The sequence below is a fragment of the Anomaloglossus baeobatrachus genome, chromosome 6 (genome assembly GCF_048569485.1).
Source record: "Anomaloglossus baeobatrachus isolate aAnoBae1 chromosome 6, aAnoBae1.hap1, whole genome shotgun sequence".
Taxonomy (NCBI): Eukaryota; Metazoa; Chordata; class Amphibia; order Anura; family Aromobatidae; genus Anomaloglossus; species Anomaloglossus baeobatrachus.
Window position 1 is genome coordinate 140,066,533 of NC_134358.1, and position 26,313 is coordinate 140,092,845.

Below are 26,313 nucleotides of genomic sequence, written 5' to 3' on the forward strand. Positions count from 1 at the left end.
AGATTCTCATTCCAAGAAGTGCTTAACCAATTTGCCTTTTTCTCGTGACCGATTGTTTGGAGAGCGTTTGGATGAAATCATCAAACACTCCAAGGGTAAGGACTCATCCTGACCGCAACACAGACAAAACAAACCCCAACAGAGGAAGGGTCAGTCTGGTTATCGGTCCTTTCGAGGACCGGGCAGGTCCCAATTCGCCTCGTCAAAAAAGACTCAAAAAGACCAGAGACGCTCAGATTCTTGGAGGTCTCAGTCACGCCCAAAAAGGACAGCCGGAGGAACCGTTGCCAAGACGGCGTCCTCCTGACTTGCGGTCTCCGATTCCCACACCCGCGGTCGGTGGGAGGCTTTCCCACTTTGGCGACATTTGGCTGTCACGCGTCAAAGACCGTTGGGTGAGGGATATTCTGTCTCACGGGTACAGGATAGAGTTCAGTTCTCGTCCGCCAACTCGTTTCTTCAGAACTTCTCCACCACCAGACCGAGCCGATGCTCTGTTGCAGGCGGTGGCCGCTCTAAAGGCGGAAGGAGTGGTGACCTCCGTCCCTCTTCAGGAACAAGGTCACGGTTTTTACTCCAATCTGTTTGTGGTCCCAAAAAAGGACGGATCGTATCGACCCGTCCTGGATCTAAAGTTGCTCAACAGACACGTAAAAGTCAGGAGGTTCCGGATGGAATCCCTACGCTCCGTCATAGCCTCAATGTCTCAAGGAGATTTTCTAGCATCAATAGATATCAAAGATGCGTATCTCCACGTGCCGATTGCACCAGAGCATCAGCGTTTCCTACGCTTCGTCATACACGACGAACACCTACAGTTCGTAGCGTTACCTTTCGGTCTGGCAACAGCCCCCCGGGTCTTCACCAAAGTCATGGCAGCAGTAGTAGCTGTTCTGCACTCGCAGGGTCACTCGGTCATCCCGTATCTAGACGACCTGCTTATAAAGGCACCCTCTCAAGAGGCATGCCAACACAGTCTGAAGGTGGCACTAGACACTCTCCAGAGTTTCGGGTGGATTATCAACTTTCCAAAGTCTCATCTAACCCCGACCCAATCTCTGACTTATCTTGGCATGGAGTTTCATACTCTCTCAGCGATAGTGAGGCTTCCACTGGACAAGCAGTGCTCGCTACGGACTGGAGTGCAATCTCTCCTTCAGAGCCAGTCGCACTCACTGAGGCGCCTCATGCATTTCCTAGGAAAGATGGTAGCAGCAATGGAGGCAGTCCCGTTCGCGCAGTTTCATCTGCGCCCTCTACAATGGGACATTCTACGCCAATGGGATGGGAAATCGACGTCCCTCGACAGGACTGTCTCCCTCTCTCAGACTGCCAAGGACTCTCTGCGTTGGTGGCTTCTCCCCACCTCATTGTCACAGGGAAAGTCGTTCCTTCCCCCGTCCTGGGCAGTGGTCACGACGGATGCGAGCCTATCAGGGTGGGGAGCGGTGTTTCTCCACCACAGGGCTCAGGGGACGTGGACTCAGGAAGAGTCCACCCTGCAGATCAATGTTCTGGAAATCAGAGCAATCTATCTTGCCCTGCGAGCCTTCCAACAATGGCTGGAAGGCAAGCAGATTCGGATTCAGTCGGACAATTCCACGGCGGTGGCGTACATCAACCACCAAGGGGGAACACGCAGTCGCCAAGCTTTTCAAGAAGTCCAGCGGATTTTGACGTGGGTGGAAAGCAGAGCGTCCACCATATCCGCAGTTCACATCCCAGGCGTGGAAAACTGGGAAGCAGACTTTCTCAGTCGCCAGGGCATGGACGCGGGAGAATGGTCCCTTCACCCGGACGTGTTTCAGCAGATCTGTTGCCGCTGGGGGACGCCGGACGTCGATCTGATGGCGTCACGGCACAACAACAAGGTCCCAGTTTTCATGGCACGGTCTCACGATCACCGAGCGCTGGCGGCAGACGCCTTGGTTCAGGATTGGTCGCAATTCCGACTCCCCTATGTGTTCCCACCTCTAGCATTGTTACCCAGAGTTCTCCGGAAAATCAAGTCCGACTGCCATCGAGCCATACTCGTCGCTCCAGATTGGCCAAGAAGGTCGTGGTACCCGGATCTGTGGCATCTCACGGTAGGCCAACCGTGGACACTACCAAACCGTCCAGATTTGCTGTCTCAAGGGCCGTTTTTCCATCTGAATTCTGCGGCCCTGAACCTGACTGTGTGGCCATTGAGTCCTGGATCCTAGCGGCCTCAGGTTTATCTCATAAAGTTGTTGCCACAATGAGACAGGCTAGAAAACCATCCTCAGCTAAGATCTATCACAGGACGTGGAAGATATTCTTAGCGTGGTGCTTGGCTCAAGGGTTTTCTCCCTGGCCATTTGCATTGCCAATTTTTCTTTCCTTCCTGCAGTCTGGGTTGGAAAAAGGTTTGTCGCTTAGCTCGCTTAAGGGTCAAGTCTCCGCGCTATCCGTATTCTTTCAGAAGCGCTTGGCACGGCTTTCTAAAGTACGCACGTTTCTCCAAGGAGTTTGTCATATCGTTCCTCCTTACAGACGGCCATTGGAACCCTGGGATCTGAACAAGGTTCTCATTGCTCTCCAGAAGCCGCCTTTCGAGCCTTTGAAAGAGGTTCCCCTTTCTCGGCTTTCACAAAAGGTAGTTTTTCTTGTGGCGGTCACGTCTCTTCGAAGAGTGTCCGAGCTAGCGGCGTTATCTTGCAAATCTCCCTTCCTGGTGTTTCACCAAGACAAGGTAGTACTGCGTCCAATTCCAGAGTTTTCTCCCAAGGTGGTTTCTTCCTTTCATCTCAATCAGGATATCACTTTGCCATCTTTGTGTCCGCATCCAGTTCACCAATTTGAAAAGGGTTTACATCTGTTGGACCTGGTGAGAGCACTCAGGATTTACATTTCTCGCACGGCGTCTCTACGCCGTTCTGATGCGCTCTTTGTCCTAGTCGCTGGTCAGCATAAGGGATCGCAAGCTTCCAAATCCACCCTGGCGCGGTGGATCAAGGAACCAATTCTTCACACATACCGTTCTGCTGGGCTTCCGATTCCATCTGGACTGAAGGCCCATTCTACCAGAGCCGTGGGTGCGTCCTGGGCATTGCGGCATCAGGCTACGGCTCAGCAAGTGTGCCAGGCGGCTACCTGGTCGAGTCTGCACACGTTTACCAAACACTATCAAGTGCATACCTACGCTTCGGCAGATGCCAGCCTAGGTAGACAGGTCCTTCAGGCGGCGGTGGCCCACCTGTAGGAAGAGGCTGTCTGACAGCCCGTTCATGTGGTATCTTTTTACCCACCCAGGGACTGCTTTTGGACGTCCCACTGTCTGGGTCTCCCAATTAGGAGCGAAAAAGAAGAAGGGAATTTTGTTTACTTACCGTAAATTCCTTTTCTTCTAGCTCCAATTGGGAGACCCAGCACCCGCCCTATTTGTTCTTAGGGTTTCGTTTTTCGGGTGCACATGTTGTTCATGTTGTTTCTTAAGTTCTCCGATCTTGTTATCGGATTGAATTTGTTTTTGAAACTGTTATTGGCTTTCCTCCTTCTTGCTTTGGTACTAAAACTGAGGAATCCGTACTCCTACGGGAGGGTGTATAGCCAGAAGGGGAGGGGCCTTACACTTTTAAGTGTAGTTCTTTGTGCGGCCTCCAGAGGCAGTAGCTATACACCCACTGTCTGGGTCTCCCAATTGGAGCTAGAAGAAAAGGAATTTACGGTAAGTAAACAAAATTCCCTTCTTTTCTGAAAACTAAATTACACACTCGTATATTAATGTAATCGTCTCCTTCTGATCTATAACCTCCTGCCGGCAGATCAGTTACATTTTCCACAGGTTTCCAATAGTTTTTGCCCTCCTCACATGTGATTGTCTAGTTTGTATACCAGATGTAGCCGCTAGGCTTGTCCAGGGGGAGTCAGGTCTAAAGAGTATCTTTTTAGACTAATGGGTCAGTGTACATAGTATACTACAAACACTTAGCAGCGTGGTAGCATGGTATTTCATTCAGTAGAAACATTTTTAAGAGGCTTCGTATGTTTTTATAACATGGGTATGTTAGAGTGACAGCTGCCAGACTGACATCCTCTCTTTAAAGGGAATCTATCACCAGGATTTGCTCCCCATCTGAGAGCAGCATAACGTAGAGACAGAGATCCCGATTCCAATGATGTGTCACTAAAGGTGGTGTCACACACAGCGACAACGACGTCGCTGCTACGTCACCATTTTCTGTGACGTTGCAGCGACGTACCATCGCTGTCACTGTGTGTGACATCCAGCAACGAGCTGGCCCCTGCTCTGAGGTCGTTGCTCGTTGCTGATTGTCCTGCTTCATTTTTTCGTCGTCGCTCTCCCGCTGTGACGCACACATCGCTGTGTGTGACAGCGAGAGAGCGATGAAATGAAGCGAGCAGGGAGCAGGAGCCGGCATCTGGCAGCTGCGGAAAGCTGTAACCACTGTAAACATCGGGTAACCAAGGGAAGACCTTTCCCTGGTTACCCGATATTTACCTTCGTTACCAGCCTCCTCCTCTCTTGCTGCTAGTGCCGGCTCCTGCTCTGTGCACATGTAGCTGCAGTACACATCGGGTTAATTAACCCGATGTGTACTGTAGCTAGGAGAGCAAGGAGCCAGCGCTAAGCAGTGTGCGCGGCTCCCTGCTCTCTGCACTGTGACATGTAGCTGCAGTACACATAGGGTTAATTAACCCGATGTGTACTGTAGCTAGGAGAGCAAGGAGCCAGCGCTAAGCAGTGTGCGCGGCTCCCTGCTCTTTGCACTGTGACATGTAGCTGCAGTACACATCGGGTTAATTAACCCGATGTGTACTGTAGCTAGGAGAGCAAGGAGCCAGCGCTAAGCAGTGTTCGCGGCTCCCTGCTCTCTGCACATGTAGCGACGTTATGATCGCTGCTGCGTCGCTGTGTTTGACAGCTAAGCAGCGATCATAACAGCGACTTACAAGGTCGCTGTTACGTCACAGAAAATGGTGACGTAACAGCGATGTCGTTGTCGTTATGTGTGACACCAGCTTTACTGAGCTGTTTGCTGTCATTGTGATAAAATCAATTTTTTTTCTCCGCTGCAGATCTAGCAGTTATATAGAGCTCATGAATATTCTGGACTATCTGCCAGCACGCCAAGTAGTCCTTTAATGATAATCTACTGTAGATTAACCAGTGATTTTATTAAAACTACACCAAGCAACTCAGTAAGTGACACTTTGCTGGAATCATGGTCTCTGTCTTTACATTATGCTGCTCTCAAATTAGGTGGCAAAAACCTGGTGACAGATTCCCTTCAAGGCCACATTCACATGTAGCTTTTTTGCTTCTTTTTTTTTTGCAGGCAAAATTTGCTCTCTTGGCAGTAAAGAATCTGCTTATAAAAAGCAGGTTTTGGTGTGTTTTTTTTTTTTTGCTGTGTTTTTGGTGCATATTATAGCTGTTTACAGAACATGTTTAAAGGGAATCTGTCAGCAGTTTTTTTCTATGTAATCTGAAGACTGCATGCTACAGGGATTAATACAGATTTCAGTGATGATTATCACACTGTGTGCAGTTGTTTACCTACAATGTTTGTTTTAGTTTCAGGAGATTATAATTGCTAAACTAGGTCAGCTCATCCAGCACGCCCCATTCTGTGATTGGCAGCTCAGTGTCTATAGACATTCTATACAGAGAGCCTGGTATGGGCAGGGGCAGCTTTCTGAGCTCTGCTGCATTGCTAAATCTAAAAAGTGATTGTATCATAACTGCTTCACATAGTAAACAAAGTGATACATCGTTGGATTCAGAGTCTCTTTGCCTTCATCTTGTTGCTCTCAGATCAGGGAGCAAAAACCTGATGACAGATTCCCTTTAAAGTTAATTTTATTCCTTGAAAATACGTGGTTGTGTATTTCGCTGTGTATTTTGTCGCTTTTATTGCTTTCTGTGGTGTAAAAAAATAAAACGAAACGCTGCAAAAAACGCTGAAAGATTGGACATGCTGCAGTTTCCCAATTCAGTTAGGGAAAAAAACGCAATCGTGTGCATGAGATTTGTAAAATCTCCCGACTTTTGCTAGTTCTGTTGAAAGCAGCTTTTAATTTGCATAAAAACATTTCAGCAAAAAATGCAAATTGTGACCCAAGCCCAATAGATCCGGAGCTTTTCTTATCCATACAGAAAACTGAACCATTTCCCATGATGTGGCATAAAAATTCCTCCTGCCATAGTGTATTAGCCCTGACCTGCCGGAATACGAGTGTCCGGCTGTAGGAGCTTGTGGTTTAATGTATAGCATAACCATTGTTGATTCCTGAGTGTTCTCTCTATGGTGCGGTAACATCAGGTGCCAGTTTGCAATCACTATGAAATTGCTTACAAAATATGCCATGATCTTGGACTTCTCATCTTCATTTTTGCCAGATGTATTAAAGCAGATGAATCAGAAGGGAATCCCTCTGCTCGGCTCGGGTTACAGCTCGCGTTCTGCTGACCCCAATACTAATCAGCTTCCTGACCACGACAATGTATATCAAACCATACTTTACTTGGTGAATTAGGCTGCTTTCACACATCCGGTTTTAGCAGTGCGACTCAGTCCGGCTCAAACACCTATGCAACGGATGCGGCGAAAACATCCGTTGCATAAGTTTTTCCATGTGGCCCGTTTGTTTTTTGACGGATGCGGCTTGATACTGAGCATGCGCAGTGCAAAAAAACGCATCTGGCCGCCGGATGCGGTTTTTGCCGCAGGACGCCGCATCAGGCGTCCATAGGCTTGCATTGTAAATCGCGGCGTGATGCGTTTTTTTTCCCCGCACAAAAAAAGTGCCAGGCAACGTTCCATCTGGCCGCCGCATGGGCTAAATATGCCACATCCGGCAAAAAACAGACGCAATGCAAGGCCATGCGGCACAATACGGCGCTAATGCGAGTCTATGCAGAAAAAACGCAACCGACAGCAAAAAAAAAAAAACGGTTGCATTTTTTCTGCAAAGTTCCGTATTGTGCCGCTCAGCAAAAACCGGATGTGTGAAAGCAGCCTTATATCTTTCCTTTTCTGGCACACCCACCACTGCACCTTAACAATGGGTCGCAGCGGGCTTGCCTCATTTACCGTATTTTTCAGACCATAAGACGCACTTTTTCCCCCAAATGTTGGGGGAAAGTGGGGGGTGCGTCTTATGGTCTGAATGTGGCTGCGGGGAATGAGGGTGCTGCGGTGGAGCGGGTCATCGGGGGCACGAGCAGGCTGTAGCAGCCTGCCGTGACCACGTGGACCCGCTCATTTAATATGCACGCCCATCCCCCGCCCATCATCCCTCAGTGCTGAAGCAGGCACTGACAGGTGGGCGGGATGATGGGCGGGGGTTTAACAGCCGGCCCGCATGATCACCCCTGGCAACTACGGCCTGGAGTGATCATGTGTGGCTGTATTCACTGCCCCCCGTGCATCATCATCAGCGCGGGGAGCAGTGAATCAGTGTACAGTACTCACCGTTCCTCTGCAGCATCGCTCATCCTCCCGTCTGTGTCAGCGGGGCTGCCGCTGAGTGGAGCCGTCCCCGTTACCCTGCTGCATCGCGATCATCTCCTGTGTCTGTGCCGGCGGCTGGGTGGAGACTAGCGGGGTGCACAGCGATGACATCATCGCTGTGCGCACGTGTCCACACGCAGCCGCCGGCACAAACACAGGAGATGATCGCGATGCAGCAGGGTAACTGGGACGGCTCCACTCCGGCGCTGACACAGACGGGAGGACGAGCGATGCTGCAGGGAGCGAGGTAAGGTGAGGTGAGTATGATCGTTTATTTTATGTGCCACAGGATGCGGCCATACACCAGGATGGGGTTATATTATGAGCAGGATGGGGTCATATGAGCAGGATGGGGTCATATGAGCAGGATGGGGTCATATTATGAGCAGGATGGGGTCATATTATGAGCAGGATGGGGTCATATTATGAGCAGGATGGGGTCATATGAGCAGGATGGGGTCATATTATGAGCAGGATGGGGTCATATTATGAGCAGGATGGGGTCATATTATGAGCAGGATGGGGTCATATTATGAGCAGGATGGGGTCATATTATGAGCAGGATGGGGTCATATTATGAGCAGGATGGGGGTATATTATGAGCAGGATGGGGGTATATTATGAGCAGGATGGGGGTATATTATGAGCAGGATGGGGGTATCTGGCAGGATGGGTTATATGTAGTAGGATGCGGCCATATGCCAGTATATAGCAAGATGTGGCCATATGGCAGGATGACGTTATATAGCAGGATGAGGGACATATACTGTATATACAAGGCAGGAGAATTTGGGGACATTACCCCCATAACAGTGTCAGCAGCAAATCCTCGCCCCATAACAGTGTGTCATGACCACATTTTTTGCTTAAAATTTTATTTTCCTCCTCTAAAACCAGGGTGCGTCTTATAGTCCGGTGCATCTTATAGTCCGAAAAATACGGTATATAGCAATTATTACCTATCTTCTGGCTTATTGATAACTTGTTATACCCTGAATTCCCCTTTAGGTATTCGGACACAAATGTTATTTGTTTAATGCAACATTTTCCATTAATTGAATGTACCTTTTGTATCAATTGGGTTTTCAATAACGTTTTCAAATCACGTCCAGCTGAACTACACCTCCATGGATTTGGACTTGGCCCGTGCCACAGTGGAAGTGACTGGCAGTGCAGGTCTCCACCCACATGCAGCCAGCCATAAGCAGATCACTTCCAGGAGTCGGTTGGCAGAGTTTTTCCAAAATTTTTTTGTTGGAAGGGGGGTTGCCACTAGGTCTGATAATGCTGTTGTTACCCCCAGTTTGAGCTGTTCAAACACTGCAAGCGGCTTGCACTGGGTTGAGCACCGAGCGTACCTGAGCAATGCACGCGCTAGTGAAGTTCATACATAAACGCCTAAACTTCGAGTCCAAACTGTTTTTTATTTTTAAAAAAAGTTGGTGTGCAGCCAAAAACTGAACACCGAACCTCGGGTTCGCACATCTCTGAGACCCTAAATCCAACGATGTATCATTTAGATTACTGGCTGCAGCCAGTCTGACACAATCAGATTTTAGATTTAGCAATACAGCAGAGCTGAGAGAGCTGTCCCTGTCTACACCAGACTCTTTATATACAATGTCTATAGACAGGTGCTAATCACGAGGGGGCGGAGTCAGTCAACAAGGCAGGAACCAGCTAGTCACAGCAATGAGAATGTGCTAATGATTAAATACTCCCAGCATCGGGGTGACATGTGACACATCCATTAATTCTTTATTTTAACCCCTAGCTCATGCTGTCCTGAGATTACATTGCAAAAACCTGCTGACGGATTCCATTTTAGAACTGGTCTATGTGGTGACTGCCTGTAGTTGGGATGATTACATGAGGGTAACGGAGAAGCAGCACTGAACACGGGATGGAGAACATCTGTATTTTTGTTCATTGCTACAATGTCCTGTTGTGCAAAGACAAATTAATTTTGTTCATTATAAAATCATGGCAATGAACGCAGATATGGATGGAGCACTGATAAATCCATATTTTAAGCAGATATTCTATCCGTTAGACAAATGAAAGTAGAAAATAAAATGGAGCCTATAACCTAAAATAAGCGGCCATGTGATAAGCCCTATTGGTTCACACGATCACCTGATCACCATGTGTAAATAACTGATAAAGGGCAGATTGGAAATATCCCATGTGAGACCAGCCTATACAGTAGAGGGGTCTGTTAGCTCTCCTGATATTACTGTTTTAGCAAAGACTTATATATATAACCCCACGAAATAACAGCTATGTGGCAACTTTATTCTCAGAACTCTTCCTGCCATGTTTCGAATACCGTTCCTGGAAATCCCTGCCTAAATGTAGTTATTCCATTTGTTAATACAGTAGCGTGTGCCACTACAGAGTCTCTCACTGTCAGCTCCAATTATACAAGGTGTTGTCAGCTCATTTATATGTTTCCAGACACAATAACAGAAATGGCCCAATTCAAAGGTTTAATAAAAAATGCTCCAGAATTCTGCTTTCAAGGGGTATATATTTATTAACTAATTAGCAGAAAGGTCTTTTATGTTCTAAAAATAAAGTGGCATTTGTATTAGACATTGGTCTAAAGAGCATTCTGTTCTTTTCAGGGATTTTTAGCCAATCAGAAGCGGGCTGAAAACTTGAAGGACCCCTCTGTGTTACCCGATTTGTGTTTGAGCCATGCAAATCAACTAATGATCATGTTAACAAACCACAGAAAACTGTTGGATATCAAACAGAAATGTACCACTGCCAAACAGGAGCTTGCCAATAACTTACAAGTTCGATTAAAGTGAGTCTCATCAAAAATATTGATTTATTGTCTTACATTAATCTTTTTTTTTTTTTTTTCCCAGAGTTGTTCAAATGTGTGCGCAGCGCTTCTAAGAAAGTCTAAAGAAATGTAGTGTGTAACATTGTTTAAATGTCTGCTCAATGGTATTTAAAGGGTATTCTCTAGTTGTGTCTAGAGCAGCCTAGGCTATACAGTCTCCTTACTTCCTGGTTTCTGGGGGGCGGGCACTGCTTGAGTGACAGCTCTGGATAGCAGAACTGTAGCAAGCAAAAGGATAAAATGGTCCTGCACCACTGAATGTTGCCTAAGGCTACTTTCACACATCCGGATTTTTGCTGTGCGGCACAATACGGCGTTCTGCAGAAAAACCGCAACCGGCTTTTGTAACGCCGGTTGCGTTTTTTTTTGCATAGACTTACATTAGTGCCGTATTGAGCCGCAGGGGCTTGCGTTCGGTCCGTTTTTTGCCGCATGCGGCAGATTTAGCCGATGCCGCGGCCGGATCGAACGTTCCCTGCAACGTTTTTTGCTCCGGCAAAAAACACCGCATCGCGCCGCATCCGGCCGCTGAGGCGCATTTTTCAATGCATACCTATGGAGGCCGGATGCGGCGCGATGCGGAAAAAAAAACGCATCTGCTCGCCGCATGCGGTTTTTTCCACTGCGCATGCTCAGTAGCATGCCACAACCGGAAAAAACCGGATGGGCCGCATGTAAAAACTTATGCAAAGGATGCGGTGTTTTCGCCGCATCCGTTGCATAGTTTTCACAGCCGGATTGAGCCGCAGTGCTCAAACCGGATGTGTGAAAGTAGCCTTATGGAATCAAGCATGCATCAGGAGTACAGCTCAAATGTCCAGAGTGTTCTGGCTGCGGGGTGCCCGTCTGTGAAACAGGGCTAGGATCTAAGTGAATATTCAGAAGGAAAACAGAACTGTAGTATTAGGGTACTTTCACACTACATTTTCCGTTCTCCGGGACCGGCGCCTCACCTTTCGGCCATCTTGGTCTTCCTTATTCTGAAGCTGCGGTGCATAACGCGTCTACATCATATACACGCGCCAGCATTGAGGTCCTGCGCAGGCGCACTTTGATCTGCCCTACTCAAGGCAGATCAAAGTATTGTAGTGTACATGCGCAGGACCTCAATGCTGACGCGTGTGTATGATGTAGATGCGTCATGCACCGCAGCTTCAGAATAAGCAAGACCAAGATGGACGAAAGGTGAGGCGCCGGTCTCTGAGAACGGCGCCACCCTTCCGACTGTTGTGCACCGGAGCAACCTCCTAGGTGAGTATTATAAAGTGTTTTCTATGTAATCTGGGTTTACACACTGCAACATCGCAAACGACATCGCTGTAACGTCACCGGTTTTGTGACGTTACAGCGACCTCCCCAGCGACATTGCAGTGTGTGAAACCTATCAGCGACCTGGCCCCTGCTGTGAAGTTGTGATCGCTACAAATCGTTCAGGACCATTCCTAGGTCCTTTGTTTCCCGCTGTGCAGCATGCATCGCTAGCAAGTTTCAGTGTGTAAAGGGGACTTTACAGCGACTCCGCGGCTCTGTCTGTGTAGCGTCCTGATTAGCGGTCACCGGTGAAGGATTCACCGGTGACCGCTAATCCCCCGAGTGACTGAAGTGTCCCCCCCTCTCTCATACTCACCGATCCCCGATCACCGGCGCTGCACGGCGTTCACTCTGCTCCAGCGGCTTTTCCTTTTTTGAAAAAGCCGGCCGCTCATTAAACAATCTCGTATTCCCTGCTTTTCCCCGCCCACCGGCAAATATGATTGGTTGCAGTGAGACACGCCCACACGCTGAGTGACAGCTGTGTCACTGCACCCAATCACAGCAGCCGGTGGGCGTGTCTATACTGTGCAGTAAAATAAATAAATAATTAAAAAATCCGGCGTGAGGTCCCCCCCAATTTTAATACCAGCCAGATAAAGCCATACGGCTAAAGGCTGGTATTCTCAGGATGGGGAGCCCCACGTTATGGGGAGCCCCCCAGCCTAACAATATCAGTCAGCAGCCGCCCAGAATTGCCGCATACATTAGATGCGACAGTTCTGGGACTGTACCCGGCTCTTCCCGATTTACCCTAGTGCGTTGGCAAATCGGGGTAATAAGGAGTTAATGGCAGCCCATAGCTGCCACTAAATCCTAGATTAATCATGTCAGGCATCTCCCCGAGATACCTTCCATGATTAATCTGTAAATTACAGTTAAAAAACACACACACCCGAAAAATCCTTTATTAGAAATAAAAAACAATAACAAAGTCCCTCATCACCAATTTATTAACCCCGACAAAGCCTCCATGTCCGGCGTACTCCACAGTCCTCCAGCGTCGCGTCCAGCTCTGCTGCATGCAGGTGACAGGAGCTGTAGAATACACTGCCGCTCCTGTCAGCTTCACACAGCAACTGAAGACAGCCGAATCGGACTGAGAAAAAAATCGCAGCATGCTGCTTTTTTGCGAGTTTCTACTGTGAGTCTCTCCAATGCAAGTCTATGGGAGCGTGTAAAAAATCGGATGTCACGGGACGGCACTCACACCATCCTAGTGACATCCGATTTTCTAAATACATTTCTCACATGTTTCCTAAAACACTGGAAACGAGCGATGTCTCCCAATGTCTGTCAATCACTATTCTCTGTCAGTCGGTCTCTCCCTCTCGGTCTCTATTCTCTCTCTCCGGTCCGTCACTATCTCTGTCCCTCTCTCACAGTCTGTCGGTCATTTTCCCCTCCTCTCTCATATACTCACCGTTCCCCAATCCCCGGCGCGGCGCTGCACGGCTTTCTCACTGCTGCGGCGGCTTTTACTATTTTGAAAAAGCCGGCCGCTCATTAAACAATCTCGTATTCCCTGCTTTCCCTGCCCACAGGCGCCTATGATTGGTTGCAGTGAGACACGCCCCCACGCTGAGTGACAGGTGTCTCACTGCACCCAATCACAGCAGCCGGTGGGCGGGTCTATACTGTGCAGTGAAATAAATAAATAAATAATTTAAAAAACCGGCGTGCGGTCCCCCCAATTTTAATACCAGCCAGATAAAGCCATACAGCTGAAGGCTGGTATTCTCAGGATGGGGAGCCCCACGTTATGGGGAGCCCCCCAGCCTAACAATATCAGTCAGCAGCCGCCCAGAATTGCCGCATACATTAGATGCGACAGTTCTGGGACTGTACCCGGCTCTTCCCGATTTGCCCTGGTGCGTTGGCAAATCGGGGTAATAAGGAGTTATTGGCAGCCCATAGCTGCCAATAAGTCCTAGATTAATCATGTCAGGCGTCTCCCCGAGATACCTTCCATGATTAATCTGTAAATTACAGTTAAACACACACCCGAAAAATCCTTTATTAGAAATAAAAAACACTAACAAATTCCCTCATTACCAATTTATTACCCACAACAAAGCCCTCCTTGTCCGGCGTAATCCACGGTCCTCCAGCGTCGCATCCAGCTCTGCTGCAGAAGACACTGCCGCTCCTGTCACCTCCACGCAGCTAATGGAGAGCCGTGTGATCGGCTGAGCTGTCACTGAGGTTACCTGGATCCAGCGGTGGCCGCGGGTAACCTCAGTGACAGCTCAGCTGATCGCGCTACTCACCGCCGCTCCGATCAGCTCCACGCAGCAAATGAGGTGAGTAGCGCGATCAGCTGAGCTGTCACTGAGGTTACCCGCGGCCACCGCTGGATCCACCGCTGGGTCCAGGTAACCTCAGTGACAGCTCAGCCGATCACACGGCTCTCTTCATTAGCTGCGTGCAGGTAACAGGAGCAGCTGTGTCTTCTGCTGCTCCTGTCACCTGCATGCAGCAGAGCTGGATGCGACGCTGGAGGACCGTGGATTACGCCGGACAAGGAGGACTTTGTTGTGGGTAATTGGTAATGAGGGAATTTGTTAGTGTTTTTTATTTCTAATAAAGGATTTTTCGGGTGTGTGTTTTTTAACTGTAATTTACAGATTAATCATGGAAGGTATCTCGGGGTGACGCCTGACATGATTAATCTTGGACTTATTGGCAGCTATGGGCTGCCAATAACTCCTTATTACCCCGATTTGCCAACGCACCAGGGAAAATCGGGAAGATATGGGTACAGTCCCAGATCTGTCGCATCTAATGTATGCGGCAATTCTGGGCGTCTGCTGGCTGATATTGTTAGGCTGGGGGGCTCCCCATAACGTGGGGCTCCCCATCCTGAGAATATCAGCCTGCAGCCGTATGGCTTTATCTGGCTGGTATTAAAATAGGGGGGGACCGCACGCCGGATTTTTTAATTATTTATTTATTTACACGGCACACAGAGCCGCGCGGCATTAAATGAAGTCGGGTGAAGTTCACCTGCTTTTTTGACACGTCCCCAACGACCAGCTAGTCGCTCTGCAGGTCCGGATCGCTGTTAGGTCGTTGGCCAGGTTTGCCTGTTTGACAGCTCACCAGAGACTTTGTAGCGATCCCGGCTAGGTTGAGATCGCAGGTTGGATCGCTAGAAAGTCTCAGTGTGTAAACCCAGCTTTATGCCCAGTGGCCTGGCCTCTTATATACAATATGTTAGAATGCCGTATATAAGAGCGCACTGGTGATTGCTGCAGCTTATAGGCTGAAAAAGTGGTGACAGATTCCCTTTAAGATAATGGCACTAGCAGCATTTACATTTAGTTTTATCCTGTTTACAAATAGATAAAATACAATGCTTTGCCCTCTTATTGTCTTCGCACTTTTTCAGAGCTTAACAAACATAATTATACCTGAGCATCAATAGTGTGACAATTTTGTCATTGTGACGTGGTGTTTGTGTTTTTCTGTAGGTGGTGCTGCTTTGTAATGCTGCATGCTGACCAAGATGGGGAAAAACTTCAGGCTTTATTCAGACTTTTAACAGAATTACTTGAAAGGATCAAAATAGTGGAGGCGCTTAGTACTGTTCCTCAAATGTATTGCTTAGCGGTGGTTGAAGTTGTAAGAAGAAAGATGTTCACAAAACACTACAGAGAGGTAAGTGCAGAGTGAATACACGGTCTCAAATGGTATTTTAGGTTTTTAAAAGGGGCATCAACCTAAGTCCATTTGTCATGTAAAAGCATATTGGTAAAAAAATGGTGGGGTCCTCTACTCCAGAGCCAAAATGGAGGGCAGCTGTGGCAGAGTCCAGTCCTCTCAGGTGTCTTGTCTTCACCACAGCTCAGTGCTGCTTCCCATTTAGTGGAGGCTTTCTGAAGGGTGAAGAGAAGCAGATCATCACCTCACCTTGGTAGTGAATCCTATGTGACACTGCAGTGACAAAGACCAATCTGTGTTCAATGTATTAGAGGTTGTACACTACTTTAACATTGATGTCCTGTCTAGTGATGGTCGAGAATGCTCGCCACTGCTCATTACTCGATCGATGCCTGAGCATCTGAGTTTGAAAATGTTCGAGTTTCCCCTTGACTTCCATTATATTTGGTACTCGAGTTGAGGCCGAAAATCCTGATGCTCGATCACATATGAGCCATGGAAAGTACACTTGCTCATCTAGTCCTATCCTTAGGATAGGTCATTAGTGTCTGATCGACCGGGGCCCAATACCTGGCAACCTCGGTCTGAAGTCCTCAGTTCTGAAGTTGCTCTGTCTTCTGACTGCAGCTAGGTACTGCAGATCCAGCTTCTATTGATTTGAATAGGAAATTAAATTAAACCATAGATTTCAATACATTTAGTGATACGTAATAATGAGACATTCTTGATAATAATGTGCTGCCATCTACCAGAATGATGAAGAAGAAACGAAGATGGATATTTCAGCTAGACAATGATCCCAAACACACAGCCAAGGAAACTCTCAGTTGGTTTCATAGACAGAACATAAAGCTACTAGAATGGCCCAGCCAATAACCGGACCTGAATCCAATAAAAAACTTATAGAAAGAACTACAGCTCAGAGTTTAAGAAAGGAGCCCACAGAGCCTTCAGGATTTGAAGAGTATTTGTTTGGAAGAATGGGCCAAAATCACACCTGAGTAATGCATGCAACTAGTTTCTTCATACAGGAGGCATCTTGAAGCTTTCATCACTAGAGATGAGCAGACCCGAGACAGTTCGGTTCGGCAGTTTCAGCCAGACTTTAGAAAAAGTTTAATTTAGACCTGCACCCCAATGGAAGTCACCGATTGTACAGTTCGGGTCTCTGCCCACATAAAGTCTGCGTTTGGTCTGAACACCAGACCTTAGGTTCGTTGGCTCTCTAATCATCACTATCAAAGGCTTTTGTATAAAGTATTAACAAAAAATTTCGGTAAACGTGTTCAATACTTTTCCTTCTGTCATGTCTCATTATTACACATTACTAAATTTATGGACTGCTAAGGTTTGATCCCTTTGCCTGTGTTCATTGGAGGGGTTGTTACCAACATCTGGTGAGAGATTCATGTCAGTAGCAACTATAGGAATATATTAACTCAGAAAATGTATGGTGTTCAACCTCTATTTCACCCAGTGTGTGTGTTGTGTGTTGTGTGTGTATAAATATATTTCTTCAGCGCTCTATTGGGAGACCCAGACGATTGGGGTATAGCTACTGCCCTCTGGAGGCCACACAAAGCACTACATCAAAAGTGCAAGGCCCCTCCCCCTCTGGCTATACCCCCCCGTGGTATCACGGGTTCTCCAGTTTTAGCTTTGTGTGCGAAGGAGGTCAGACATTCCATGCATAGCTCCACAGATTTTAGTCAGCAGTAGCTGCTGACTATTTCGGATGGAAGAAAAGAGGACACATATAGTGTCCCCAGCATGCTCCCTTCTCACCCCTGGATGGTGTTGTAAGGTTGAGGTACCTATTGCTGGTACAGGGCTGGAGCCTGACATGCTGTTTTCCTTCCACATCCCCTTGTAGGGCTCTGTGGAAGTGGGATCCTACCGGCCTCTCAGCTCTGACGCCGGGCTCCATCCACAGACCCATTAGAACCTGTTGGAGACGGAGCAGGCGTACGATCAGGGACAGGCCCTGCATCATACAGGTACTCTGTGTCCCCGGCAGGCACAGACACACTCCGGGCTGGCTGGGTGTTGTAGTGCGCCGGGGACCGCAACGTTGGAGCCAGTGTCCCTACAGATTACTGGGGGATTGTTTGTGTATGGGAACGCAGCGCCGACCCCCTCTGGACCGGGCGGCGCTGCTGTGACTTGTGGTGCGCCGGGGATCCGCCGTCCGCGCTTTTACGGCGGCGGCGGTTATAAATTGAGTCCCCGGCTTTTTGGGCCTAGGACGCCGGCAGCTCCGTTTCGTTCCCGCCCCCACCCTGTCATTCAGGGTAGGGGAGAGACGCTGTTCGCTGGCAGCGACGAGGGCTGGAGCCTGATTTACATGCTCCAGCCCTCACACTAGGCACAGAGGGAAGCAGGCTTCCCGCTCTTGGCCAGGAACGCCCAGGGCCCGCCCCCCTTCCTCTCAGACGCCGGCAGCCATTACATGCAGTCTGGCTGGAGGAAGGACGCAAGGCTCTGGGAGACCTGGACTAGGGGCTATCTGGCGACCACACACCCGCTTTTTAAGCGGGCGGTAAGCGATTTGTCTGTGCTGGTCCCTCTAGTGCCTCACGGTGTATCGGTGTACTGTACAGATATATAAATATTGTATTTCTTGCACTGTGAGGTCGCTTCTGGCTGCATCTCCCAGATCACTCTGTGGAAGCAGCAACATGCCATCCTCAAAACGCAAGGCTGCCAAGGCCAGGGCTGTGTGTGCTGCGTGTGCTGCATGTGGGGCTAATCTACCAGCAGGCTCCCATTGTGTGCAATGCTCCGACCCGGTGCTGCTTCGCCAGCCGGAGTCAGGAGGGGTAGTGACCCAGGCTGAGACGCTTGTAAGTTCTGCCCCGGTGACAGGGACAGACTTTGCAGTTTTTGCGGATAATATGTCTGTGTCTATGGCAAAAATCCTTGAAACCTTGCAATCTATGCATGGGGTTCAGTCTTTGGACACGGCGAGGCCTCTGTCCTCAGGTCCCCCTCACTTGGATTTAATCCAGCCCACAGGGGGGTCCCCGGCTTCACAGGCCGAGGATTATGACTCAGATGATAGCCCCAGCCACCCTAAGCGAGCTCGCTGGGAAAGACCCTCGACGTCATCACACTGCTCAGGGTCTCAGCGCAATCAGTCTCCCTGTGATGTGTCTGATGAGAGTGATCAGGAATCCATTCCTGGAATCCCTCTCAACCTGGATACCCCTGATGGGGATGCCATGGTAAACGACCTTATCTCAGCCATCAATAGGCTGTTGGATATTTCTCCCCCAGCCCCTTCAGCAGAAGAGGCGGCTGCGGAGCAGGAGAAGTTTCGTTTCCTTTATCCCAAGCGTAAATTGAGTGCTTTCTTGGATCACTCTGACTTCAGAGAATCAATCCAGAAGCACGACGCTCACCCAGAAAGGCGTTTCTCTAAACGATCTAAAGATACGCGTTTCCCTTTCCCCCCTGAGGTGGTCAAGCGCTGGACACAGTGTCCAAAGGTAGACCCCCCGATTTCCAAACTCGCAGCTAGGTCTATAGTTGCAGTGGAGGATGGCGCTTCACTTAAAGATGCCAATGACAGACAGATGGACCTTTGGTTAAAATCTGTCTATGAAGCTATCGGCGCGTCGTTTGCTCCGGCATTCGCAGCCGTATGGGCACTCCAGGCTATTTCAGCTGGCTTAGCAAAAGTGGATGCTATCATACATCCAGCAGTGCCGCAAGTGGCGCACCTTACCACGCAGATGTCGGCGTTTGCGTCTTACGCTATCAATGCGGTCCTAGAATCTACCAGTCGCACCTCAATGGCGTCCGCCAATTCGGTAGTTTTGCGCAGAGCCTTGTGGTTAAAGGACTGGAAAGCAGATGCTGGTTCCAAAAAATGTTTAACCAGTTTGCCTTTATCTAGAGAGAGACTGTTTGGCGAGCCATTGGCTGATATCATTAAGCAGTCCAAGGGTAAAGACTCCTCTTTACCACAACCCAGAACAACCAAACCTCAGCAGAAAAAGTGGCAGCAGAGGTTTCAGTCCTTTCGAGGTTCGGGCAAGACACCATTTACCTCGTCCAAAGGGACTCAGAGGACGCAAAGAAACTCAGATTCGTGGCGGGCTCACACGCGCCCCAAGAAAGCAAATGGAGGTACCGCTTCCAAAGCGGCTACCTCATGACTTCCAGCCCCCTCCCTCCGCATCGCCGGTCGGGGGCAGGCTCTCCCGCTTTTCCGGCATTTGGATGTCACAGGTCAAAGACCGGTGGGTGACGGACATTTTGTCTCGCGGGTACAGAATCGAGTTCAATTCTCGTCCTCCAGCTCGGTTCTTCAGAACCTCCCCACATCCAGACCGAGCAGATGCTCTGCTGCAGGCGGTGGACTCCCTAAGAGCGGAAGGAGTGGTGATCCCAGTCCCGCCTCAGGAACAAGGGCAAGGGTTTTACTCCAATCTCTTTGTGGTTCCAAAAAAGGACGGCTCGTTCCGTCCTGTTCTGGACCTAAAACGGCTCAACAAACATGTGCACGCCAGGAAGTTCCGGATGGAAACCCTGCGTTCTGTCATTGCCTCAATGTCCAGAGGAGACTTCCTTGCCTCAATAGACATCAAAGATGCTTATCTCCACGTGCCAATTGCTACAGAACATCAACGTTTTCTACGTTTTGTGATAGGAGACGACCATTTTCAGTTCGTAGCTCTGCCATTTGGTCTGGCGACAGCCCCACGGGTCTTCACCAAGGTCATGGCGGCGGTGGTAGCAGTCTTGCACTCTCAGGGACACTCGGTGATCCCTTACCTAGACGATTTACTGGTCAAAGCTCCCTCTCAAGAGGCATGTCAGCACAGCCTGAATGCTACGCTGGAGACCCTACAGTCTTTCGGATGGATCATCAACTTTCCAAAGTCGATCCTATCACCGACTCAATCACTAACGTATCTTGGCATGGAGTTTCATACTCTAGCAGCGATAGTGAAGCTTCCGCTGGACAAGCAGCGGTCACTACAGACAGGGGTGCAATCTCTTCTGCAGGGCCAGTTGCATCCCTTGCGGCGCCTCATGCATTTCCTAGGGAAGATGGTGGCAGCCATGGAAGCAGTTCCCTTTGCGCAGTTTCATCTGCGCCCACTTCAATGGGACATTCTCCGCCAATGGGACGGGAAGTCAACGTCCCTGGACAGGAAAGTCTCGCTTTCCCAGACGGCCAAGGACTCCCTACAATGGTGGCTCCTTCCCACCTCATTGTCTCAGGGAAGATCCTTCCTGCCCCCATCCTGGGCAGTAGTCACGACAGATGCGAGTCTGTCAGGGTGGGGAGCAGTATTTCTCCACCACAGGGCTCAGGGGACGTGGACTCCGCAGGAGTCCACCCTTCAGATCAATGTTCTGGAGATCAGAGCAGTGTATCTTGCTCTACTGGCCTTCCAACAGTGGCTGGAAGGAAAGCAGATCCGAATCCAATCGGACAACTCCACAGCGGTGGCATACATCAACCACCAAGGAGGGACGCGCAGCCGGCAAGCCTTCCAAGAAGTCCGGCGCATTCTAATGTGGGTGGAGGACAGAGCATCCACCATATCCGCGGTTCACATCCCAGGCGTAGAAAACTGGGAAGCAGACTTCCTCAGTCGCCAGGGCATGGACGCAGGGGAATGGTCCCTTCACCCGGACGTGTTTCAGGAAATCTGTCGCCGCTGGGGAGTGCCGGACGTCGACCTAATGGCATCCCGGCACAACAACAAGGTCCCGGCATTCATGGCGAGGTCGCGCGATCAAAGAGCTCTGGCGGCAGACGCCTTGGTTCAAGATTGGTCGCAGTTTCAGCTCCCATACGTGTTTCCGCCTCTGGCGCTCTTGCCCAGAGTGCTACGCAAGATCAGATCCGAGTGCAGCCGCGTCATACTCGTCGCTCCAGACTGGCCGAGGAGGTCGTGGTATCCGGATCTGTGGCATCTCACGATCGGTCGACCGTGGTCACTGCCAGACCGACCAGACTTACTGTCCCAAGGGCCGTTTTTCCATCAGAATTCTGCGGCCCTGAACCTGACTGTGTGGCCATTGAGTCCTGGATCCTAGCATCTGCTGGATTATCTCAGGGAGTCGTTGCCACAATGAGACAAGCTAGAAAGTCGAATTCGGCTAAGATCTACCACAGAACGTGGAAGATTTTCTTGTCCTGGTGCTCTGCTCAGGGAGTGTCTCCCTGGCCATTTGCATTGCCCAAGTTTCTTTCCTTCCTGCAATCTGGGTTAGAAAAGGGCTTGTCGCTCAGCTCCCTTAAAGGGCAAGTTTCGGCACTATCCGTGTTTTTTCAGAAGCGTCTAGCACGTCTTCCTAAGGTGCGCACGTTCCTGCAGGGGGTCTGTCATATTGTGCCCCCGTACAAGCGGCCGTTAGATCCTTGGGATCTGAACAGGGTACTAGTTGCTCTCCAGAAGCCGCCCTTCGAGCCTCTGAAGGAAGTTTCCTTTTCTCGGCTGTCACAGAAAGTGGCGTTTCTTGTTGCGATCACTTCGCTTCGGCGAGTGTCTGAGCTGGCAGCTCTGTCATCCAAGGCTCCCTTCCTGGTGTTCCACCAGGACAAGGTAGTGCTGCGCCCTATTCCGGAGTTTCTCCCTAAGGTCGTATCCTCTTTTCATCTTAATCAGGATATATCCTTGCCTTCTTTTTGTCCTCATCCGGTTCACCGGTATGAAAAGGACTTACGTTTGCTAGATCTGGTGAGAGCACTCAGAATCTACATTTCCCGAACGGCGCCCATGCGCCGTGCCGATGCACTTTTTGTCCTTGTCGCTGGTCCGCGCAAGGGGTTGCAGGCTTCTAAAGCCACCCTGGCTCGATGGATCAAAGAACCAATTCTAGAGGCCTACCGTTCTGCGGGGCTTCCGGTTCCTTCAGGGCTAAAAGCCCACTCAACCAGAGCCGTGGGTGCGTCCTGGGCATTTCGTCACCAGGCTTCGGCTCAACAGGTGTGCCAGGCAGCTACCTGGTCCAGTCTGCACACTTTCACCAAGCATTATCAGGTGCATACCTATGCTTCGGCGGATGCCAGCTTAGGTAGAAGAGTCCTGCAGGCGGCAGTGACACCCCTGTAGGGGAGGGCTGTTTTGCAGCTCTAACATGAGGTATTTCTTTACCCACCCAGGGACAGCTTTTGGACGTCCCAATCGTCTGGGTCTCCCAATAGAGCGCTGAAGAAGAAGGGAATTTTGTTACTTACCGTAAATTCCTTTTCTTCTAGCTCTTATTGGGAGACCCAGCACCCGCCCTGTTGTCCTTCGGGATGTTTTTTTGTTGTTTGCGGGTACACATGTTGTTCATGTTGAACGGTTTTTTCAGTTCTCCGATGTTATTCGGAGTTAATTTGTTTAAACCAGTTATTGGCTTCCTCCTTCTTGCTTTGGCACTAAAACTGGAGAACCCGTGATACCACGGGGGGGTATAGCCAGAGGGGGAGGGGCCTTGCACTTTTGATGTAGTGCTTTGTGTGGCCTCCAGAGGGCAGTAGCTATACCCCAATCGTCTGGGTCTCCCAATAAGAGCTAGAAGAAAAGGAATTTACGGTAAGTAACAAAATTCCCTTCTTATGAAATAAGATAAAAATAAAAAAATATAGAATATATATATATATATATATATATATATATATATATATATATATATATATATTATATAATCTCTATAGAGATATAGATCTGATTATAGATATAGATAATAGCAATGTAAATGTGTAGTGAAGTAAAAGACAATATAAATTGTGTGTGTATACACTGTGTGTGTGTATATATGTGTGTGTGTGTATATGTGTGTGTGTGTGTGTATATGTATATATATATATATATATATATATATATATATATATATATATATATATATATATATATATATATATATATATATATATATATATATATATATATATACACACATACACACACACACACACATATATACACACACACACATATATACACACACATATACACACACGCACATATATACACACACACAGTGTATACACACGCAATTTATATTGTCTTTTACTTCACTACACATTTACATTGCTATTATCTATATCTATAATCAGATCTATATCTCTATAGAGATTATATATATATATATATATATATATATATATATAATTTTTTTTTTAATTCTATTTCACTATTCATCTAATTTCACTACATGGAAATAAATATACAATATATATATATAGTATTTATTTTTTTTTCTCTTTTTAAAACATAGGTTGTGAAATTAAAAATACATTACATTGACAGGCTTAGTCTCTGATGAATATGGTATAGATGCAGAAACCAAGTGACTACCAGAGGCATCCCTGCAGATGTCCAGAAAAAGCTGCCATTGTCATAAAACTATAGTTCATCATGGGGGAGGGGGAACTCCATTACCGAAAAGTAAAAAAAAAAAAACCAAACCAAAGCTTTGTGGTATATTAGTAGCATTAGTCTGTTGGCCGGGTTCCTGCTGTGACGCGCTCAGTGAGCTGTATGTTCAGAATAATTTTCAGTTTATTTCATTATTACTATGTATTTTTTTTAACTTTACCTTTTCTTCCATTGCAGTGGGCTAATGCCTTAGTAAAAGATGGAAAATCTCTTTATGAAAACGAGAAGGCAAAAAGGGAAACTTTTGGGAAAATCTTTAGTAAGTCTTTGTTTATGTAATGATTTTTAGGCTGCACTCTCGGCTGCATCAGTAATATGGGATCCAGAGACCACAACAATGGTGTGCTAAGATCACGTACAGCAGAAATGTGTTATATTCTTACATTTCCCCCATTTACAGACTTTTAAGGACTCTGGAGAGTTTCTTCTGTGTAGGACAATATTCTGATGGAAAGCAGAGGAAAAGATAACAGTAGACTGTTCACATCACGTTTTGAGACGTCTGTCAGCGGTATATGTTGGAAGAACTCCTGACCTAATATTTGGCAGAATGCTATAATGTTTCCCTTGGTATATAGAGGGATACAAATCCCCTCACCTCCTTCCCCCCGCCTCCACCCCGTCCCCGATGCAGCCTAAGCCCACCACCACCATACATCCTACACTGCTCCCTACTCTTCCACCGCATAGTTCCCAGTATGATCAATGTTTTCTCCGGCAGACAGTGTAATGGGTCATGACCGGCCTGTGACTCTTGTAAACTGCTACATCCTCCTGAAACGCCAGTGCTTCACTAATGATATAGGCAGCAGAGCATCAGGACGCTCAGATTCTGCTGCTCCCCATATTTTCAAGAGAACCAGTCATTGAAAAATTGCTCTTAACCTGCCGACAAGGGGTAGATCTGCAGGTTGGTAGCATGCTGACCTCACTGAGAGGCCCACTGCCAGGAGGAATAAAGATCATTTCCTTCCGGCAGCGGGGCTCTCATTGCAACATTCAGCGGTACATCTGCAGGTTAAGAACATTTTTTTACATGACTGGTTCCCTTTAAGGCCGGTTTCACACATCCGGCTTTTCGCCGGTTTGCCGGATCCGACGCTCTCCCATACAGTGACTACACTACAGTGACAGCGCAACAAGCGCCGGTCACATGCTGTCATGTGACCGGCGCATGTGACCCGGAAGTTACAGCGCTGTCACTGTACTGTATTGTCTGTACGGGAGAGCGCCGGATCCGGTAAACCGGCCTAAGCTACCCACGATTTATGAAAGTTAGGAATAACACTGTACAGCTGGGACATGTAGTCCCACAGATAGGTCCTTGTATATCTTCACTGTTACTGGCCAAAGACTTTTCAGCTATTGATGTGAAAACCAGGTAACTACCGCTGCTCCTTCTACTTCGAGTCTTATAGAAACTGTCATTCTTTTTTTATAAGAAAATGTAAAGCTTTTTTTCCCCTTTCCCACTGCAAAAAAAAAACTAACAACTTAAAACTCTGCCAATTAATGATGATAACTTAAAGCACCAATCCAGCATTTGTTTTTTTGGTGGTTTTTTTTGTACCTCTGGAATGGTGCTTTAAATCCAAGTCCCCTGATCCCATATAGTCACCGTTCGGCAGCTTCTCCTATTATTGCTGCTACAGTTGGTCTCCTGTGATTTGTGGCCTACCGGCTGTTCCAGTGTTTCACAATGGATGTCACAACTTAATAAAAGTCTATGAGAACCTTGTTCTGGCTCTCATAGATTCTAGACTAAAGAGGAGGACATAGAGTATAGAACATTAGAAAATTATTTATTGAAAAACCACAATAGAGGACAATATAAAAACAGATAAAACATCACCAGAATGAATCATCTGGGGGGTACAACATTACATAATGGTGGCACAACAGATTCTCAGAAAAAATTATCATATCATACAAAATACCCAAAATACAAAAAAAACTATTTATCCTGATACCCTCACAATATCCAATTTTAGAATTGATTTTTTTGTATTTTGGGTATTTTGTATTATATGATGATTTTTTCTGAGAATCTGTTGTGCCACCATTATGTAATGTTGTACCCCCCAGATGATTCATTCTGGTGATATTTTATCTGTTTTTATATTGTCCTCTATTGTGGTTTTTCAATAAATAATTTTCTATGTTTGCACATATACTCTATGTCCTCCTCTTTAGTCTAATGTCTAAATGAGTAGTGCTGCCGGAGGTGTTGGCTTAATGAGGCCACTTCCCGGCGAACCTTTTTTGGTTTCAATGTTGAGAATTTTGTTTCTCATAGATCTGTATTAGGAGCTTGTGACGTAACTTCTGACTTCCGGCCAGTCACAAGATGACAATCAATGAGTATTAGGCTAGGGGCAGGGGACTTGGCACCACTCCAACACTGATGTAGGTATTGAGGGTGTAAGGCCTCTGGTTATGAATTGAAACTTTCAAGCTCCTTAATATGTATTTCTTATCTTTGTGTTGCACTGTTGCATCTAAAGACTAATTTTATTTTTTTTCAACTAGGGAAATCTTATTTAAGAAATCGTCTCTTTCGAGGACTTGACTCTTGGCCTTCATCTTTCTGTGTATG

The 26,313-nt window shown here is 47.8% G+C and overlaps 1 protein-coding gene across 2 annotated transcripts in view; it reads left to right on the forward strand.

The window, feature by feature from the left end:
• Positions 1 to 26,313, forward strand: part of RB1CC1 (RB1 inducible coiled-coil 1) — a 261,745-nt gene that overhangs the window by 100,963 nt on the left and 134,469 nt on the right. For both annotated transcript variants that reach the window (XM_075353273.1, XM_075353274.1), the window contains exons 8-11: positions 10,127 to 10,311; positions 15,138 to 15,324; positions 23,895 to 23,976; positions 26,247 to 26,308. In XM_075353273.1, the coding sequence (XP_075209388.1) occupies positions 10,127 to 10,311; positions 15,138 to 15,324; positions 23,895 to 23,976; positions 26,247 to 26,308 (516 nt within the window). The remainder of the gene's footprint in view (positions 1 to 10,126; positions 10,312 to 15,137; positions 15,325 to 23,894; positions 23,977 to 26,246; positions 26,309 to 26,313) is intronic.